This window comes from Osmia bicornis, chromosome 8 (assembly GCF_907164935.1).
Source record: "Osmia bicornis bicornis chromosome 8, iOsmBic2.1, whole genome shotgun sequence".
Taxonomy (NCBI): domain Eukaryota; kingdom Metazoa; phylum Arthropoda; class Insecta; order Hymenoptera; family Megachilidae; genus Osmia; species Osmia bicornis.
In genome coordinates, this window is record NC_060223.1 from 4,852,843 (window position 1) to 4,874,344 (window position 21,502).

Here is a 21,502-nt window from a genome sequence, read left to right on the forward strand (position 1 = left end):
GGTCGAACCCCGAGAATCGGGTGCAGGGGCAAAAAACGTAAAACCAGCTGCCGCACACGCGTCACTTATTAACAACAGCTTCTTCGCGCGCACACATGAGGGCAAGTCGTTCACTCCTTCCTCCTATTACAGGCTACTATTATTTCACCGACCTCCCCGTTCTCCTCCTTTCATTGCCTTTCAAACTTTCACGCGAATGCGACTGACATCTCTCGCTTCCTTTGATTATCAAATGAATCCGAAATAAAAACCTCTGTCGTCCAATAGCGCGAACATAATTGCCCCTGAAAACAGGCAATCGTGATTTCTGACCTGATCACGTGACAAGCGAATTCGGTTCAACTTCGCTCACGTATACTTTTGTATTGTATATCCTCGATTGGATGTTTGTTGGAGTCATTAGAACCACCTCTTAAGTAAAATCATAAAGCAAATAGTATAAGAATTATTGTTTTCGTTTAAGGAACGCACGACGCGAAACGCATTGTTATGATTCCAGCACGATTCTTGCGCCTGCATTATCCCCCGTTCTCGGTTTCTTCCAAGCAATACGCACACAACCTCCTACACACGCATCCTTCTGCTCAAGACCTCTATGTACACACGCGTGTTGCATCTTGGCTGGTGCAGTCACGCGAGCACGCTCACGTGTTCACAGTTGCATCTTATGGTCGGGTTATACGTCATATTACGGGTAGATAAGTGATAGAGTGGCACATGTGGCATGCCAGCCCTCTATGCTTACATTATACATACTATGCCCGCTCTCGACCACGCTTTTTTGCCCGGGCACCTGTCAACTCCGTTCGTACCATAGTCACCGCATGTGTACGACTGCCATTAAAATAAATATACTGGAAAAAGGATTTCGATCGTACACCCCATACGGATGCAATAACAGACAGAGAACGAAGGAGAAAGGAGGAAAAAAAAAAGGAGGGTTTAATCGGACAGGAGAGGATTAAATGGGGGGGTTTGCTTTTTCTAGATTTTGTAATTAATATTTCATTCAATAGATGGATTTGGATGTTATTTTGAAACTTTACCAATTGTTCTTGGGATAGTAACTTTTGTTATAAATAATTTAGAATTCCTTTTATAACCTGGCACGAGTTCAAATTCTAGTATAGAAGTTAATAAACACTAGCCAGGATAATAGATATATCAGAATCATACTTCTTTGTAGAAATATTAATAAATTGATATCTTCTTTATTTTTAGTAATATTAATAATATTCTTTATATAGAATTGTTTAACGATATTTAAAGAAATCATTCATTGGTATAGTATTTACTATACGGTTCATATTAAAGTCGCATTTCTCGAATCGTAAATAAAGCGGTTGCCTGCGATGATAAACTGAGTTCGAGGAATGTATATTTTGGTTAGGAGGGTGTTTCAAACAAGGGAACTTTGGTGGTTAATTTGTATTCGGTGTTGTATAGCGGTACGAGTGGATAGAGAAGCGGTATTGGAAATAGTGCGGGACGCATCGCGTACGTACGTGTCGGCGTTCAGCATTCGGTCAAGCGACGTAAAAATAGAAAGACGTGCGCTCTGCATGTGACTTCGTATAATTAGGTACCGAACCCGAGAGCGATGGCGTTGTATATCCCATACGTTAGGAAGCTAGCACATTAGAGCTTGACACGGGTCCCGGCGATCTTTTTTTTCCTTCAAGTACGTTGACGAATCGGTTATAAAATATTATATAATATCTGTCGGAATGCAGCATGACGCTCGAGATGCGATTTATTGCTCTTTCATACTCGATTTAACGAAATATATTTGTAACACTTGTATACTTATGTACACTTATAAATACAAATGTATAAAAACGGGAAAATAGAATCTTTGTAGATTGCGATTTAAAGGTTAATTAACAACGCTAAGAGTACGTGGAGGTTAAATTGAAATTATACGAATCGTTCCGTAATGAAAACGAATGCGACGTTAACGAATAATTTGTTTTCACGTTAACTGTGCTTTCTTCTTCGATTATGGGAAAATGTTGTATACGACCACTGTTCCAAGCGATCGTTAGACAAATTATACCGGATTTGTCGTCGCATTTCTGATAGAAATTCATGCAATTCGGAACTTCGCCTGTAAATCCTTTAATAAGGCAACTTGGTTTAACTTCGACCACCCTAGATAGCTTTCCGACCTTGGTTTTGATTAAGGCAATCCAGGGGCTATCCTAAATAATTAGAAATTCATTTAGAATTTTATCACATCAGGATGGAACTTAGATAAACCCTACCTGAAAAAGTATAGCAAGATATCTTCCTGTAGGATCCCATTCCATAGCAACTATTCTTCCACCGACAGTAACGTAATCGTCGTCCGATGAGAAATTGACTTTTGTTAAGTCTATCAAGGGTACAGCCATTTTTACATCGTCAAAGGATGTTTTCTTGACGTCGAAAATGTTATCTTGTAAGGGTAGAGAGAAAACTGTAGCAGGATCTTCGGTGGACGCGAATAGAAGGGTTAACTTTGGGCCGAAACACGCAGCTGCTACACGACCGTTAGGTACTGTCCATTTATCCGCATGCCATGGGGTTGCGACTCCGGTATTCCAAATTCTATGAGTAATTATTAATGGAATTAAGAGAAAAAGAGAAATGAAAATATGCGTAAGGGAAGGGAAGATATACCTGAATATTTTTCTACATGTAGCAGATAATAAATGAGAGCCACAGGATGACCACCGTGTAAAGCATAAACCACCACCTCCTACTCTCTTCAATGGAACACCTTCCTTCCTGGATATATCCCAGACAATCATACTGGTGTCTGCGGGTGAACAAGATACCAGCAGATCGCCCTGTGGGTGCCATGTAACATTTACTACAGGTGCATGATTGCGCTGTTTCAGAAACACTGCATGGCTAAGAGAGTTACTGGCTGCTCCTAATTCTATGGTCCAAACCAAAACACCTCCATGACAGGCTACCGCCAATTCCTTGCCAGCGAGGGGTCTCCAGCTTACGCAGCAAATTGATTTTTGAGCACTGTGCCTCAATACTGGCACTACTGGTATTCCCTGAGAAAATATGCGTATACGGTCATCCCTTGTAACCACTGCCAACCGTGGACAATGAGGATGCCAGGAAATACACCTGATCTGAAAATTGACATAAGGAATGATACACGAGTTACTTCTAAAATTAAATTGTCCGTATTGATTTCTTACAAGAGATGCTTCCCAATCCCGCGTGTGAACAACATCTGCAACTGATCCAGTTCCAGAAGTAGGTAAAATTTCTCTTTGATATAATCCTTTGTCCAATAAATCTAACCCCTTTTTAAGTCTGAAATTAAAAACCAAATTAGTTTCCAAAGTTAAATGAAACTAATACATCGGTTTTATTATTAAAAACCTTGTGGCTATCCAATGTATGACTGTTGTAACTTCTTCTGGTTCTGCGGATGCAGCGACACAGATAGCTTCAACTAAGCCTTTCTCCCTCCAAATGCTAGCAAGTTTTTTAAAAATACTATCATGAACTGGCAAAAATAAATCATCAGCGCAAACGGTGCGTGCCGTTTCACGCGTAGCTAGAATATCCGGGGCGATAGAAACTTCTGGATATTGTCGTATATATTTGAAAAAGGTTTGCAATTCATCTTGCAGATGTTCATAATTACAATAGCGCAAATTATTTCCTATAAACCCAACGGCTGCTTGCTCCTCAAAAGAAGGAGAATCGAAATCGTGCAACGATAATATTTTCAGCATGACTGATCGTTTTAATAATTACGTATCCCTGTTTAACCTATAAGAGCACAACATAAAACAATGAAAGACAACATTCGTTCAATTAAATATGACACAACAAATTTATTAAGCAATAACTTTTTCATTAAAACATACAGAGATTGATACAATAATTAATTTGAAGTTATTTCAACATATTTCGCGATAAAGCCTCTCATACCTTGCACAACAGACGCCGGATAAAATGGCCACTGACAGTTTATATCAGTTGCTACGGTAACGGCCAATCGTTGTGCAGGATCGGCGCGGTACTGCGCATGCGTCGTTTAGCCGCCATTTAAAACATCTTACTCCTGAAGAGAAACTTTGAATTAATATTATTGCTGTAAACTTGCATGACACCCAATATCTGTACGTTTATGTATTATAGTTTAATTCAAGAAACGTATACAAGTATTTTTTTCACGATAAAATCTTTCCAAAGTAAAGAAATATAAGAAAGAATTGAACGCGCGGCGGGATGCATTGAATACGACAGAGACAGAGGTAGGGGATCGTCGCTAGCAGGGTGGGGACCAAAAGGGAGGGGTGAGGTGGGGACACCAGCAGTATGCGGTCGCTATTCGAGCGGCGTAGATTACGTATTAGAATTGTCTTCTGCTACGGGCAGGCCTCGTTCGTCGGTTCATTTCGTTGTAAAAGCTATTTATCTCGCGAAGACTAGAAACGCGGCACACACTTGTCGGCGGACAATTGATAAAATGCTACCGCGAAGGTAGTGGCAAGATCTGTCACGATCAACATGATTTCGGTGGAGCTTTCGTTCTAGAAAGTCGGCCGAGATCGCTGGGGAGACGAGAGACAGAAGGGAGGAGGACCAGCTCGGTCTTCGCAAGAGATGGGCAAGAAGGGTTCTAAGCGAAAAACTCGATGGCGAACTCTAAGCATTGGTGGTGAGTTTCATTACCGAATAAAAATCGTTTACCAAACGTAAATCGCTTTCCCAAACCGTTCGTTCCTTAATGATACTTCTTTCAACTGCATTTAATGGTCGCATGTTCATGACTAATCGTTGTTGATCTATTACCAGAAATAAACCCTGTTACCGTAATACCCATCGTAGGCATTTGAATGCGTGTTGAACGTAGACAACCGATCAGGTATTGCCATTTTTGCCGTCTATGTAGTATCGAACGTGCATCTCAGCCACCATCGTGGGCCACAACTCGCTCCGTTTACAACCCCGCGTATACTCTTCAACGAATCACGTACACAAGTATCGTTTAAAGAAATACTTTCACGCCAGGTGCTCGTATTTATCGCGTGTCCCGTCTTCTTTGCCCGATAACTGAAAAAATGGCACCGCGTACCCGTGTCACGGGATAAACAAGGGCACGAGATGATTGTCGCGTAGATGAACGAGGTTACAGTGAGCCGTTTCATCCGGTGACAGTGCGCGATACTACGAGCGGAATTTCGTCGTTTCTGTCTAGGACCGTTTCCCCAGCCGGGCATCGATCCGTGGCACCCTCCATGATTTTCCTTCGTCGAAATGTGTCTAGCTAAAGCAAGTGCTTTACACGCGACCTTACCTATGTCTAGGCTGTTTCTCGTGGAAAGCCCGTCTCTCGTTACCGGTGTATCTCGCTCGTCGATGACCCGTTTCACTATTACGCTCTGCTTCCATCTATACCCGGCCTAGTGACATATCTAGTGTAAACTCGAACGGAAAAATTGCATACTTTATTCCATACTTCCGCATGCTTTCTTATAACCTCGTCTGTAATACTTTTCGAACAATATTTCGCGTTTACCGTCGGTAAACTTTCGACCAACCAGTAATGTATGTTCTATCTTTGGAGGGTTCTGTCTGTCTATACAGAGATTTCCAAGAGACTATTGAAAAATACTATGTGAAAAACGTAGAATAATCGAAAGGGCTGGAAAATATGGTTTGGTTAGACCAGCGACAGCATGCTGTTGAAGATCGGTGTGTAAGATGGTGGTGGTATTTAATACCGTAGATTGTCTGGATTTATCATTATGAGACAATACATTTTTTAATTTTCATTTATCGAATAGATAATGTTCACTGTAGCCGACATGGCGCTGAAAATATTTCATTGTAATTTGTATTTATTTTTACACCGTGTGTTGAAACACGTGCGCCTTTTCTATCATTGTTTCGTGAACGTACTATATTATCGTCGGCCATCGGAATCGTAAACACCGTTTTGTTTTGTTTATAACACGGCTTGTAGAATTTATTTATTTCGGCTTGAGATGTCATACACGGTCAATGTTGTACGACGTACGCGCTAGGTTAGAACAAGCTAAGCACGTGTAATTACAGAATCTAATAACACGTTCATGTATATTCTCATTGATACATTTATTTTTCAAAAGTCTAGAATTTACATGACACATCGGTGTTTATCAGTCTAGTTCGCGTTATCATCGTTCGATAAGGTTATAAGGGTTTACGTTCAACTAAATCCCATGTATTAGCTAAGAATGTGCTTTTTACCCTTAATCTTACTCTTTCTAAACGTTATATATTTTTCGCGTTTAATTACACGATTTTTGGTAGATTTTTATTAAATTTTGATTAAATACATAAATTATCTCGTCGAAAATTCAAAAATTTGGGATTTCTCCATGGTTTGCCGTCCGATGGTTAATGAAAATATATAGATGGAGCAGTAGTTCGTATCAAAAGGGTCTCTAATATCAATTATGTCAAAAATGTCGTTTACATTGAATCTTGAGTGATCTTGAAAACTTGACCATACGTAACACCAAACATTATACAAACATACTCGTTTCGCGCGCTTCGGTGTGACAATAGTTCGGTGAGGAAAGATAGCGCAGTGCTTTTTCCTGTTCGCGATGAATGTAGTGGAACAAATTCAATATAATCCCGTGTTTTCGTGCTTGGAGAATAATAATTTATTTTGAAAATTGGAAACATACCGGCAGAATTGCGCAACGGCCTTTTTCGCGCGCGGAGGTAGGTAAAACGAAGGTTATGTACATGTGCGTAGATGTAGTGTTTGATAACGAATTCTCGCACCTTGAGTATTTTAAAATGATCTATGTATCTTAAGCATTATAAATTAAATTTTAAACACGATATTAATATTTTATTTTACGTTTGAAACGCTGCCAATTATTCCACCCTCTACGATGATCAAACTGACAATTTTATGCATTGTGAATGTAAGAAATTCCGCGCATGCGCAGTTCGCGTAGATACATAGAAACTGTTATAAGATGAATGAGTAGGTTAGAAAATGAAAAATAATTTTTCTTTTTAGTCTCACATGCCAACGGTATTGCATCTACAGTGAACAAGATAAAATAGGTACGTTGGCATGACAAAAGAATTAACCTAAATTCTTGTTTCACGAAATAGAAAATATATACATACATATTTCTCTTTCAAAAGTCATAACCACTCGTTGCGTCATAGAATAATTTTTCCGATACGTCGATATTCATTAGCTGTTGAATAATTCCCACCCGCTTTCATGGGATTAATATTTTGTAACAGTTGCTATCTAATTAATAGACGATGATTCAATTGACATCTATTGAAAAGAACGAATCGATACGTGTGTAGAAGAACCGTCAAACAAATGCGCGGGAAATTTAAATTTGTTCAAAATGGAACAAGCTTTAGTTTCGGTCTCGTAATAACTACAACTATGCTTCTATATATAAGTATGACTTAAATATGAAATATTATTCATATAATACCGTTACTTAGAGGCTGATCCACATGAACTAGTTCATCTAATGCAATTAGGATGTAGTTGAAGACGGCGATGGTTTCATAAAAGAGTATAATTTAACGATGACAAATCAGTCGTGATATAAATTTAATATAATTTCTCGCCTGAAATCACCTTATGTCGTCTCGGGACATCCTGTATCGGTTAAATAGCCTATTCAGTCGATTTCGTTCGATGGGGGGTGATCCAGTCTGTCCCCCCACAAAAATGTACGTTCGCCAAGAATTCAGGATCCGCAACCCTTGACATTCACGGTCCTTCTCTCGTGGGGGTCAAAGATCTTCGGAGGAAACGAGAGAACTATGGCGGGCTGAAAGAGAGAGGGGTTGAAACCGACCGAATCAATAGGAACAGCCGTTGCGCCTCGATCGCGATGCTGCTCGAACTTGGGAACGAATCCTATTATGTTGAAAAAAAGATGGAAAGGATGTTGTTACAAGGGTGCTTCAGCCCCTTACGAATGTCTTTTGAAATAATGCGATTGCCTCAGGCTGTAGTACAAACCATATCTCTATGGATAATAAAGGAGGATGTTAATTTTCATAAATTTTTTATGTTCAATTTTCACAGACTTTATTGAAAAATATGACAAATTACCAGTGAACTTGATATTTTATACAGAAATATTATTTCGCGTTTAATATACATTTAGTTTCTCCTTTGTTCGTGTCTGTCTTCCATAAATGGAATTGTATGAATGTCCACGCGTTCTCTGAGTGTTATTAATCAATTCACTGAATTGTTCATACAATCTGAATTCAATAAATTGACTAGACTTAATTGGGATTAAACGAGCACTGAAAAATCGTTGATAAACCAGTGATAACGTTGTGATCAATTTAGAGCATGAAATAATGAAAAAGTTTCTTAGATTAGTTATGGAGATTCATTGATTTTTGTGTATTTGCTCATGGTGTTTCCTGTGATTCCCCATAAGTAGCGTCAGTAGTTGACTTGTACTACTTGCCGCGGAAGAATACGTTCCTTTCTTCTACTTAAGTTCTTCCATCGAACAGTATATTACTTTAATTTTAGAATATAATTTACATTTTCGTATTATGTGGGTTTAGAAACCATATTTAATAAAAATAAGCATTCAAATAAAATGACACACTAGGTGCGTCATATCAATTTAATCAATGACGCACCATATGCGTCTCAATAAAGAAAGTCATATTATCAATCAATACTCAAAAAGATGTTAAATATACAAAAGTAAAATGTGGAAATTAATAATTAATGTTAATTAGTGTTATAATACTCAAAGATGAAAATTCCATTTGTTCAAAATTGTTTTATAATATGATTTTGTATTGAAAGTGAGCATCTAAAATAAAATTAAGCGTCTATACGAGAGAAAAAGGTACACATGGACGTCTAGACGTGAGAAAAATGACATATTTGAAAATTTGAATATGAGATTAGACCGTGATGAACTTTTGATATGTGTGTAAGGTTGCTTGTGCGTGTGTAGAGATGCTAAGTATAACATTGACAAAGCAGAAGGAATGAGGATGAATATGCGTGAACACACGTGCGTTTAAAGTTGGGCCACATTGCTTGTTACGTAACCGTCGAGTCTCGCTTCACACTTCGCTATCGATTCTCGAATAGTCAGACGAATAAGCACGATGTGCTGGAAACAGTAACAACCTCTTTTTTTTCATTTAAACACGTTCCATCGTAAAACTGATAATAAAGCGGTGGATGATTGTTAGTTTAACTTCACTCGTTAGTGGTTTTCGTGTTAAGAATAGCAATAAACGAATGATAAGTAATAACAGTACAGTAGCAACACTTGGATCTATAATAGAAAATAATAATAATAGAATTATTATAATATACTATAATAGAAATAATAAAGAACAATAGAAGAATCATATATTTTAACGACAGTTTTGAAAATTTTCAAATACTAAAAATGCCTGTTTCCAAGCAATACAGCATTAAATACCGGTACTCAAGCCACTGACGCATTGAGCATCGGCAGTACAAAATATTAAGTGCCTTGAGTACCGGTATTCCGGCTAATAAACTTCCCGAGTACCGGTACTCCGACCACCAAATCACTTGGAAGATTACACATTTGCGGTATTTCGAACATAAATCATCAAATACTGGTACTCAATCCACTAAATAATTCACAGTCGTAACTTCTTCGTGGAATCAACTTACACCTTCTCTTTCATACATACAATACCGAATGTAATCACATAAACGATGACCATGATCATGTTTTCACTGAACACAAACAATCCTGCTGTTCGAGGAACAATTTCGCGATCGTGTATTGATTTTGTTTAAAAAAAAGAAAGCATTATTTTCTCTTCGAAGAGACTGCATTTATGCATCAGCGTGGCACGTGGTTGCAGATCGTAGACCTTCTCGACGTTCCCGCGGATTACGTAACAAGCTTGGGGAGCCACGAGTAATAAAGCGTGGCTTTGCATGCGTTACGTGTGTCTGCTCGAATAGAAGTGTTGGTACATCGCGTGTACAGTTGCGTGTGTTTAGTTGTGTGAAAAGATTTAATACGGTGACTAGCTGGATCGTCTCTTATCGTGATGACTCCGTTTTATTTCGGCCGAATAGGTGAATGGATAAGGTGGTGGAGAGAATAAATTTTCTTGGGAAAAATAGCACAGCAGTAGAAAATAGAAGAAAATCAAATATAATTAAATTTAATGCAGTACAGTGAAGCTACGAATTCTATTATCGTTAGAACTGATATCTGATTGAAATTATCGATGACAATCAATCAATTCTGATCTGGTATCGACTAGCATTAAATTTCGTTAAGCCAATTTGGTGTAACCAAATTAGATAAAACCGAATTATGATACGTGTGACTGTTCACCTTAAAATCCGTTAATTGTTCAGAAATTAGACGAGTCGTGTGAAGTTGTTGAAATTACAAATTGAATCATGCGACTGTTTTATAATATTCGCAGTGTAACATAAATTTGTAATCACAGAATTAATTTATTTATTTTCTAAGCAGATTTTTTCATATATTTAACTGTTTGATAAAGTTGATAAGAAATGGAAGAAATTCCTGAAGAAATCGTCATATGTAGATAACAATTAGTAAACAAGAAAGTAACAGATATATTTTACCGTTTGTAAAAGAAGTTTGTAAATGTGTGGTTCTTTTTATCGTATAAACTATACTAACTTAGACAGTGTTATGTATTCCATTGAAAATCAACGAGACAATCGTATAAAAGTTATGCGGTGATTTGCGGTTGCGCGCAAAAGTAGGAAAGTAAAAATGTAATAGTCACGTAACGACTACATAATCCGCAAAATAGTTTAACATTGTTGAATCTATAGACTCGTTTAATTTTTATTGCATCGAAAGAATTATTTTTAAAAATTAAAGTACACACTTTATGTTACATTTTTCAATCGCAACGTTGCCGGGTTAAAAATTCAACATATTTCAATGTTGTCGTTGAAAAACGGCGATGTTCACCATTGTAAAAGGTTAAAGCCGTTGCACGTGGGAATGCAATGCGTATCCGAGCGCACTCACATGTCTGAACCGACGCTAGGCGACGCGACGCGTCTGAAAACTGCGCGCGGAACGAACCACCTCGAGTTCAAGTTATGAATAGCAAGTGAGTGACCACGAGGCCCACATCACATGCTCGACCTTTCCGCATTCGAATGATTCGACCGTCACGAGACGTTTATACTTAACTTTTCGAGCGACACGCGAACAGGGAATCCCGTGCGGGGTGGACGAACCAATTTTTCTTTTCCATCGCGCGACATTTTTGCCAACTTGCGAAATCTTCAGCTCGCCGCATCATCAGTCATTTGATATTATGTAAACGCGATAAAATTTTCGGAGTTAGTATTATGTAAACATTCGCAAGGAAATCGTTATTTTATCGACTCGTTGAAATTTTAATTAATGTTCTGTTGAATAAAATTCGAGACGGATACTTGATAGAACCAGATTACCGTTTGAAACGTGATGCTTCAAGCAGCAATGGAAGAGCAATATCTGAATTGAAATTAGACGTCGAAGCTATGCAAACAGAAAAGTACAAAAGGATAGCGCCGAGAGGAGCGCAAGTCCGGCGATGCTACATTTGGCAAATCGTCAAAAGTTCTTTAACCTTTCGAGGCAAGGTGGCGGAAACCGCGAAAAGGTCCTCTTATAGTTATCAAACAACATAACATCGTTCGTAGATTATAGTAGAAGAAATTTCTTGAAATTTTCCAATAGTTAAAATATTGAGTACCGGTATTTAAGCGCATCCTATGCGCTGAGTACCGGTATTCAATACATTAATCTGTTTGAGGATAGCATAATTGGAATATTAAACATATTGAGTACAGGTATTTTTTGGTGTCGATCACAATGAGTACTGGTATTCCAAATATCAGACATATTAATTTTCCAATGCATAATTCTTTCTTTAATGAAGAGATGTATAGCTTTAAATTAAGAAACTGTTTATATTATAGAAATTCATTTTTAAAAAATCCTGTACCACTGAAAATTTTAGTACTCTGAAATATATCAAATATGTGCAAAGTGTTAAATATTTCAGTTACTTCAGCTATGAAATATTCTGCATAAATTATCCGATCAAGTTTTAATGAAGTAGGATTTTCATTCTGGTATGCGATTTCTCGGAAATGTGTTACATGAACGCGAAAGTGATTCACGGAAGAGTCGTTTGTGAAATTAATAATGGTTGTATTTTTATTTCTTTTCATTATTTATTGCTGATGTTGTTACGTTCGCTTATATACGTAACCTTCTTTCACGTCATTATACGACGTATTTGCGATAATCTTTTGTGTTTTCTTAGTCGCTTATTTGGATTTATAATACCCGTAGGTTGAATTTCTGCAGAAAGGCGATGGGAAGTGATTTTCCTTTAAAATTACGAAGTGCGAGGAAAAAAGCAGTTGCATTCGAGAGAGGAAACGATAAAAATAGAGCTTATGTTAAACTGTGAATTAAATGATAATATTTGTATTCAGGTCAGATGGTGTCGTTTTATTTGAAAAATAGATCTAAGTAAATTTCATACGTTTAATTAATCAACGAGTTACACTAATGAAGGCGACGAAGGGTTAATTGCTTGATTTTATACAAAACTCGAAACGTCGCGTCAGTGAACAGCTGATTTCTTAACACGATGATAGCCGATAATTATTCAATGCGTTATTCATTGTTCGAGAAATCGTAACCAGAGCTGAACGATTGCGCGAGAAATTAGTTGGCAATGTTCTATCGTTGTCCTGTGCATCTGCCAACGAAAGGGTTGGTCCATTGAGTTCATTGAGCACAGTTTAGTAATGCTTCTTCCAAATATTTCGGCGATGCCTGTCACCGAAAATAGCGGTGTGATTTTCTTGCCTGTTCGAATTCCTTTCCGCGAACGATTAATGTATCGGTGCCAGGTATGAATGGATCCATTAACACAATACTTACCGCTCGCTGATTCGAATTTCCCATTAAACCTCAGAAGGCGGACCATAGAGAGAGACACAATCTGACTATAATTTTGTATTTCATATTATTTTCATTTTCTTTAAAAATTATTCTTCCAATACATGAAACTCTTTCGTTTGAAACGTTAAAACGTGAAATGAGATGTCTTTTTGAGCTGATCAGACCTAGCTTGCGAATAATTTTCTTTCTTTTTTGACGATGACTTATGGGGGGGAGGGAGTCAGCAAAACAAGCTGGAGGCACCCATGAATATTCCGTGAGCCCCCCCTCCCACCCCCGAGTCAGCTTAACAGCAATCCCGAATAATTGGAGCTCTCTTCCCGGTCCGCTATCTGAAGCTGTCCGAGGCGGACCATGGAGAGAGCCTCAATTTTAATTTAATTTTCTATTTCATATTATTTTCATTTTCCAAATTTTACACGGTTCCATTAAAAGATATTCTTTAGTTTAACTTTAGGTTAATATCTTTGTTCGGGTCACGATTGACCCAGGCTCTGCTGTTTAAGAATTAATATTACATAAATTTCCTAAAATATCAAGCAAATAGCAGTAATTATTTTTTTAAATCAACCACTTACAATTAATTTCCAGCTTAATTAATTCATAAGTAGCCTTCGTTTTAAGCAGTTAATTAAGGATATCCTATGCTTCCACTGAAAAATGCTTTCCATCAAAATGAACAGATTGAATGATAGAAAAATTAATGCTACGTTTCACTTGAAAACATTCGTTGGCCAGTCTAAGCTTCAGCTGTGTCGCCAGTTAATCAAGACAGTATCTATGCGAGAACAATTTCCCCGGACTTCACTCGTCTAATTCAATTTTCACGTGTGATTTGTGACACCGTTGACGGTTAATAAGCTTAATGATCACCATTATCGGCCATTAGATCTGTAATCCAAAACCGAGCACCATGATCCTTTTCCATTTATTACCCACCGATCGATGGTCAAAGGATGTCACAACACGCTTTTTTTTTTCTCGCCCATATGGGATCCTGTAAGGGATCGTATTACTTTCTGTGACCACAGGGTTTTTACGTTCCCCAAAACAGAGTGCAATCTCGGGTATCGTATGTCCTCAGGGTGTTCCATGGTTATTTGTTATTTCAGTCGGACTCGATGGATATTTTCCGAGAAAGCATGGTTCGGACCCGTGAAAAAGTCCTGATCATAGAGTTTCTGGAAGGTGATCATGGGAATCCTTACTAAATCAAGTCCAGGATTTTTCGAAGCGAATAGGGGGTGCTAAGGAGTAAACCTACGTTGTCAGGAATGATTGCACAATTTATTAGAAAAATACATTTCATGGTGTAATAAAAAGGAATGGTAGAATTTCAGAAGAATGAAGAGAAGAAAAAGAAATTGCAATGACCTGAAAAATATGTGTCATTCCAATCAGAACAGCGGAATGTTTCTTTGCAATAAGTGCATGAGAAACTCGTCCATCTTCTTTAATTTTTCACATGCAAAGGAATCGATTGAGCCGAGCGGAGCTCGACGAGATACATTATCGATTTGGTTATTTATTCTTGGAGCCCGGAAACTCGACGGTAGACCGGCTTTAATTAACCCTTCTTGACCCGCGATTATAAGTGTTAACAAAATATGCAACGCAAAGTATTCTTTCCATAAAAAAATAATACATTTTTCAAGTTCATTGGTTCGTTGGTAACTTATTTTTTGCAAATTATCGAGCAACTCTTATTACAAAATTAATATGTGACATTGGCATACATTTTAATATTAATATTAGCAGAAGGATTCAATTTGTGACACCTGAAAAGCTAAAAATATTTAAGTGTTATAATGTCCCTAGGCCCTCCCTGGATTTTCTCTAGACTCCTCCTTGCACTACTTAGAGAACCTAGTGTATCTAGAGTATCCTAGAGTGAACCCAGTGTAGCTAGGGAACACTAGAGTGTGCCCCACTGTACCCTAGTGCACTTAGGGAACCGTAAAGTCTACCCCAATGTATCTAGGGAACCCCAGATGTTTCCCAGTATATCTAGGGAACCCTAGAATGTACTCCAGTGTATATAGAGAACCTTAGAATGTACTCCAGTGTATCTAGGGAACCTTAGCTGTATCCTAGTGTACCTAGGGAACCCTAGAATGTACCCAAGTGTATATAGGGAACCTTAAAGTGTACTCAAGTGTATCTAGGGAACCTTGGAAAGTATTTCAGTGTACTCCAATGTGTCTAGGGAAATCCAGTGTCCCTAAAGTGTATCGCAGTGTACCCTGGTGTATCTAGGGATCCCTAGAATGTATCCCAGTATACCTAGGGAACTCTAGGGTGTCCCTAATAGACAGAATTTGAACTCTCGAACGGTGGGTCATTCTTGACCCAGCTACCAGGTTTCCAGAGGATCCCCACCAGTTTCATAAACTATTAAATAAAAATTTCTGGTGTAAATGTTTACACGATACTAGCGATAAGGCTTCCTTCGCCTATATCGCCATTTTTCTTAAAGAAACCTATCATGCTCAACATTGTACACTCGTGTAAGTACATCTATGTCTCTTTTGACCATCTCAATGAACTCCTAGTGAAAATAGTAGAACACTGCTTCCAGTCACATAAATCGAATTAGTTGTTAGTTTCTAACAGAGTCAGCTACGAAGAAGGTTGACTTGGCAAGGTGATCGTGCGACAATCGTGCCGAAGGTGTCACGAATTCGAATCTAGTTAGCTAGCCGACATCAGAGAGGGAGGAGAAACTCGCGGCCAATGTTTTCGACAATGTTCCTAGCCGATTCTATAATGGTCCGACGTTCCAAATCACTTATGTCTGCTCGTTCTACGTATCTGCCAGCCACCCTTATAAGATCATCTAAAGCCGTGGGGACTACGACCGACAACGAAGTTCCGTGCTTCGTTTTCATCGATTTTGTCGACACATCATGATGCGAACTGTTCTCCTCGAACCCTTACATATCCTCCTGAACCAAATTCTCCTAACTATTTAGTATTTCAGTAGAAAAGGAAAGTACCATTCGAGCCGTTCAGAGACTAAAGTGATCAACTCCATCTTTTTAATTTTTTTAAATTTTAGTGTCAAAGCACTTGATCGGTACTTAACTCTGTATACTTTTTTAATTTCCCTAACTTTTGTTATTTTTAAGTTAATTGATTTGGCAAATGGGCAGCTCATTTTAGGTAAGGGTGAAAGAATTTCTTTTTCAATTTTTCAAAATTTGATAATAGAGAATTAAATAAATTTTTAAATAGGTAATTTTATTCATAATATTATAAATTTATGGGATCATGGTCCCAATACAGGGTTAGGGTGAATCGGTAAGGACGTGGGAAATTCTTTTGCAATTTAAAAAAATTTGATAATAGAGAATTACATAAATTTTTAAATACATAATTTTATCCATAGCATCATAAATTTACAGAATTACTATGGTTCCCATAAAAAGTAATGGTGGATTAGTGAGGATAAAAGAATTTCTTTTGCAATTTTTCCAAATTTGATAATAAAGAGTAATAAAAATTTTTAAACACATAATTTTATTAATTAAAAATTTGTTGGATCACTATAATATCTATAGAGATTTTTGCAGCATTGTTAGGGGTAGAGAAACGGTGTTAATTCCGCCCCCTTGGTAATTTTTCTATTATAACAAAGAATTAAATTTCCAAAAAATTATTGATCGTCCAAAGAAATCCCTTAGGCACTTTTATCACACCCTATACATTCGACCGGCGAATTTGCTGGTACTTTAAGCTCCCTCAAACCCTCTGTTATTCTCGTCTAGCATCTTTTCTTTTCTGCATTCCCACGTTGCTCTAGGCTTCTTCTTTAGATCGCGCTGGCAGAATCCTGAAATTTTTGAAATAGAATCTGAATAAATCACAGCGATTCTTCCAGATTTTTCGAATTTATCCTTTGTCGAGTATACTGGTAAAATAAATTCTACTCCCAGAGGGAAAATAAAGTACCTTTTGTTTTATTCGATTTTTCTTTTTGCCTTCTGGTTTCTGTTGTTTACGCTTACTTTTCTATTTTATTGAACTTATTTACCCTTCGTAACTTCAAAACTTTTCCAGAGTTCAATGTTCTTTCTTCGCATATAAATATATTCTGTTTTGTTGCTATAAACAATTTTAATAACGTTTGTTTAATGTTTCTTCTTAATGGTTGTAGTTTCAAGTTCCTAGTTGAATTATTAATAATTAGATAAGTGGTATCGTTCCCCTTGAAACGGATGATAATGGTACGAAATACAAATTCGTATCTGAAGCGTGACTAATTATGCAGTTTCCAACAAAATTGTCACGTTGTGTAACATTGGGATAACGATTTAGAACTACGCACGGTTTAATTCGATTTACGTTGCACCGTGGAAAAATTTCTTATCTGAGCTTGGAACTCATTCACTCAGGCTAATCGGTGTTCAGAAATGAAAACTAAGATGAAATGTAGTCCAAGGCTTCGGCAAAACGGTTATACTTGTACATTTTTTCTATTTCATTCTACTACAATTTTTAATTAGCATTGCTAGAAATTTCGGAAATTTCTTTATTAATTTTTCAGTACAAGAAAATTTATCTTCAATTTTATTCTACTACAATTTTTAATTAGCATTGGTAGAAATTTTAGAAATTTTCTATATTGATTTTTCAGTACAAGAAAATTTATCTTCTTCAATTTCATTCTACTACATTGTTTAATTAACATTGGTGGAAATTTTGGAAGTTTCCTATATTGATTTTTCAGTACAAGAAAATTTATCTTCTTCAATTTCATTCTACTACAATTTTAATTAATGTTGGTGGAAATTTTGGAAGTTTCCTATATTGATTTTTCAGTACAAGAAAATTTATCTTCTTCAATTTCATTCTACTACAATTTTTAATTAACATTGTTGGAAATCTTCTATATTAATTTTTCAGTACAAAAAAATTTATCTTCAGTTTCATTCTACTACAATTTTTAATTAACACTGTTGAAAATTTTGAAAATTTATCTATATTGATTTTTCAGTACAAGAAAATTTATCTTATACTTAATTTTTAATATAATTCACCTTTAATTAATTAATTTAAAGGAAATCATTAAATCTAATTTTTTCTAATGTAGACATCAACCCACTTGGCTCGTAAGATGTACAACTTCTTCGGATAATTACTAACGTTAATATTACTTGCAACAATGATTCACTTAGGCCTGTCTATCGTTTCTAGTGACAATCGTATTTAACAATGGCGTTAATGCCAGACAGAATATCCAGCTCCTCAGGTCCCTGTGCCAGGGTTACCGTTTACGTAACATGCCCACGCATCCAAATGTACGGAAAGGAACGTCGTTTTATCTATATTTATCGAGCTTATCTCTTCGTACAATATCGGGTAGCTGTCCATCGTTCAACATATTCACTGGTTACTCTTGTTATAATATAACATGATCTTCGGCAGCCGGGACTTCCTTCTTCTAATTATACCATACCGTTTTCTGTAACCCTTTGATTTCAGATGATTGAGATTTCAGTAAATCATTCAAATTGCACGAAAGCAAAATTGTGTATATCTTGACAAATTTTATTTGATAAAATGATCAATATTTTAATTATTAAATTTAATTTTATAAAGCCTAAGGGGTGTTTAATTACATTAATTAGTAAATAGTGAAAATGGGCTATTTCTTCTATCTAGAAAATTTCTAAAAAACTATTTATTTTTCTGTGTTTTCAAAATTAACCCTTAGATATTAACCTAAAGGTAAAAGCATAATTTTTAAACAAAAGCGTGTCATATATTAGAAGGATAATTTTTAATTTCATACAAATTTTAATTTCATCAAAAATTCATAGAAATATAGAATTAAATTAGAACTGTGGCTCTCTCCATGGTCCGCCGACTTAAGAGGAATAATTTTTAAAGGGACAGTGAAAAATTAAATCATTAAAACAATATGAAATACAGAATTAAATTAGAATTGTGAAACTTAATACATATTGGGGAGAAGTGATCTTGATTCTGTAAAAATATTTTGAAAAAAGGTCATTCTGATGTCCTAGTCTCTTCATAAAAAAAAGTAATCTAATGATCCTTAATCTGACGATCGGAACCCTGATTTTGAGATTTGAATCATCGAGAAAGGTTTTAATTGGACAGCTTAATGTACCGTGGTGAGAAAGTAAACCGAAATCGCCGATTAAAATTTCACCGAGAAGGGACGTCGTTGGCCAATACAGTTGACGTAACGTAAGGGGTGAAAAGGGGTTGAATATGTATACGAAAAGGAAAGTGCGGCTGCGCGCCCGAACGATCGGCTACAGAACAAAGTCGCCAACCAGTCGCTAATACATACAATACACCTTCAATAACAGGGGAGAAATATTGTTACAACTTTTTTCAATAAAAACACAACATTAACCATCCCCTATATTTTTACAAAGTTTCATAATTTTTGGGATTTTTAACTTTGAGATTTTCTTTTGTTATGTCTGTAGTGTTTGCAATTTTATGCATCTTCTGTAGTCTAATATTTAGATAAATAAAAACTGGTATTTTTGATTCTATTCGTTAAATACTATTAGATTATCAAAATAAAGGTGAACAATTTTGTGTCCCTCAAAGTGAAGTTAAATCGAATTTGGAAGCCATTATTTTGAGAAGTTTTAATTATTCTAGTATTGATTATCAATAAATCATTAATATCTGTGAAAAACCAAAGCCTAGAATATATAATCAATACATAAATGTTTATGTTCACTAGTAATACATATTTGCTATTAAAAATTTCTACATTAATAATGCTAATAGAATTAATCCGCCACTTACTTTTAAAAATATTTAATTAGCTAATATTTAATCAGCTTATCGACGTATGTCGGGTGGATCTCGATAAAATTGTTTGCAAGTGAAAAAAGGGTAACAAAATGTTTATACAATAGATTGTTTTTCCCTCTCGAAATTATACCTCCGTTAATGCATTAATTAATTTCTGAAATTAAAAAATAAAATTTATTATTTTGTTAATTGCAAATAGGAATATATGAATTTCAGAGCTTCGTTAATAATTTCAGAAGTTTCATTATCAAAATATTAAATCACAATTCGATTTTAAAAACGAATTAACCATCTAATTATTCGCGAAACCCAATTTACTTGATGAACTCATTAAAACCGGAAATTGCTCGGCAATGGCCATTGTTTCTCCGCTACAATTTATCGAAACCACTAAACTATTTTCGTTTTACAAAGAAAAAAGAAATTATTGATCGATCAAACGTGACAAATAGATTCGGTTGTAATCTGTTGCCGGGTGCAGCCTCGAATTTGTATCTACGACCCAGAATCGTATCGTCGATAAAAATGGAAAAGCGTCTGCGCACTCGAATTTGTCATTGTTACATTGCATCGTTTTTAGTTTAAATCAAATAAAATACAGAACAAATAGATTGAAACACCATGTGTTCCATCTTCCATATGAGGATTTTCTGCTTTCATAAATTTCAATGATATTTTATTCGAACTGAACATTTCAAACTTTGATGAAGGTTCTCATCGAGGTGGAATTATGTACTTAAAATTATTAATTTAGGTGAAATTGCTTAGAGAAATATTAATGATGTGACTATATTGAATCAGATAATTAAGTGGTACTAATAGATATTATGAACTGTTTCCTTCACATTACTTAATGAAATTATCGTAACAGGCTATACCACGCTTAATTAATTACAACAGATCTAAATGAGAATTCTCTATAGACCGTCACGTATCCGTGATGTATGCATCACCACATTGTATGCAACAATTATGCATCGATTATGAACGTGATGGATTTATGGAAATTTGTAAAATGAATAATTAGATACAGGAGATTATTAAAAAAAATGCAAAAATTCAAATATTCCTAATAATAATAAAATAGAGAAAAATCGTCAGCAATTATTAGTAATTTTTATTTCGTTATATATTTTAAATTAGAATCAGAGAAAAATAAAAAACTAATCATCAGCAATTATTAACCAACTATTTTTATTTTGTTATATGCTGTAAACTATAATCAGGGGAAGAATTCTTCAAAATAATTCCATTTCCAAAACAGAGAAAAATCATCAGCAATTATTAATCAAGAATTTTTATTTTGTTATTAGAAACAGAGCAGAAAGATTTCAAGATAATTCCATTTCCAAAATAGAGAAAAATCGTCAGCAATTATTAGCCAATAATTTTTATTTTGTTATATATTATAAATTATTATAGAATCAAAGGAGAAAAATTTCAAAATTATCCCATCAGTTCACCCCCGTGCGGCTAAGTCGCGTGCCTTCGGTCAAGATTTAACGAGGTAAAAGAACAATAATCCGTTTAACGTTATCCCTGCGGCCGCGTTATTCGATTATAATGTTACAGGGAAACTTCGATGTCAACGAGAGTCTACCCTTGCAATTCAACGAACACTTTTCTCTACCCTGTTTGAATAAATTTCTCACGCTATAAAATCGTGAAACAGAATTCTCCATTATAAAAAATTATAATAT

The 21,502-nt window shown here is 35.9% G+C and overlaps 2 protein-coding genes across 5 annotated transcripts in view; one reads left to right on the plus strand and one right to left on the minus strand.

Moving 5' to 3' along the window:
• Positions 1–1,735: 1,735 nt before the first annotated feature.
• On the minus strand, positions 1,736–5,733 carry LOC114877095 (aladin-like). Of its 3 annotated transcripts, none has more exons than XM_029189245.2 (7): positions 4,832–5,733; positions 3,882–4,078; positions 3,388–3,783; positions 3,201–3,318; positions 2,662–3,131; positions 2,265–2,589; positions 1,736–2,201 (listed from the first exon to the last, which is right to left on the minus strand). In XM_029189245.2, the coding sequence occupies exons 3-7, from the start codon at positions 3,744–3,746 to the stop codon at positions 1,890–1,892; spliced, it is 1,584 nt and encodes a 527-aa protein (XP_029045078.1). In that variant the 5' UTR covers positions 3,747–3,783; positions 3,882–4,078; positions 4,832–5,733; the 3' UTR covers positions 1,736–1,889. The 3 variants fall into 3 exon arrangements, with proteins under 3 accessions (XP_029045078.1, XP_029045077.1, XP_029045076.1); XM_029189244.2 differs by having other exon boundaries at positions 3,946–4,078; positions 5,318–5,732; XM_029189243.2 differs by having other exon boundaries at positions 3,946–4,078; positions 4,832–5,732.
• Positions 4,332–21,502, plus strand: part of LOC114877094 — a 37,399-nt gene continuing 20,228 nt past the window's right edge. The window contains exons 1-2 of one of the 2 annotated variants that reach the window (XM_029189240.2): positions 4,332–4,678; positions 7,043–7,089. In XM_029189240.2, coding sequence (XP_029045073.2) covers positions 4,656–4,678; positions 7,043–7,089 — 70 coding nt within the window. In that variant the 5' untranslated portion in view covers positions 4,332–4,655. The remainder of the gene's footprint in view (positions 4,679–7,042; positions 7,090–21,502) is intronic. The other variant, XM_029189241.2, reaches the window with a different exon arrangement.

Excerpts from the sequence above, each read along its gene's own strand:
- LOC114877095 (XM_029189245.2), bottom strand. The coding sequence starts at position 3,746 with ATGCTGAAAATATTATCGTTGCACGATTTCGATTCTCCTTCTTTTGAG. Across the intron at positions 3,319-3,387 it reads ATACATTGGATAGCCACAAG|ACTTAAAAAGGGGTTAGATT; the intron begins GTTTTTAATAAT and ends TTTTAATTTCAG. Across the intron at positions 2,202-2,264 it reads ATCTTGCTATACTTTTTCAG|GATAGCCCCTGGATTGCCTT; the intron begins GTAGGGTTTATC and ends CTAATTATTTAG.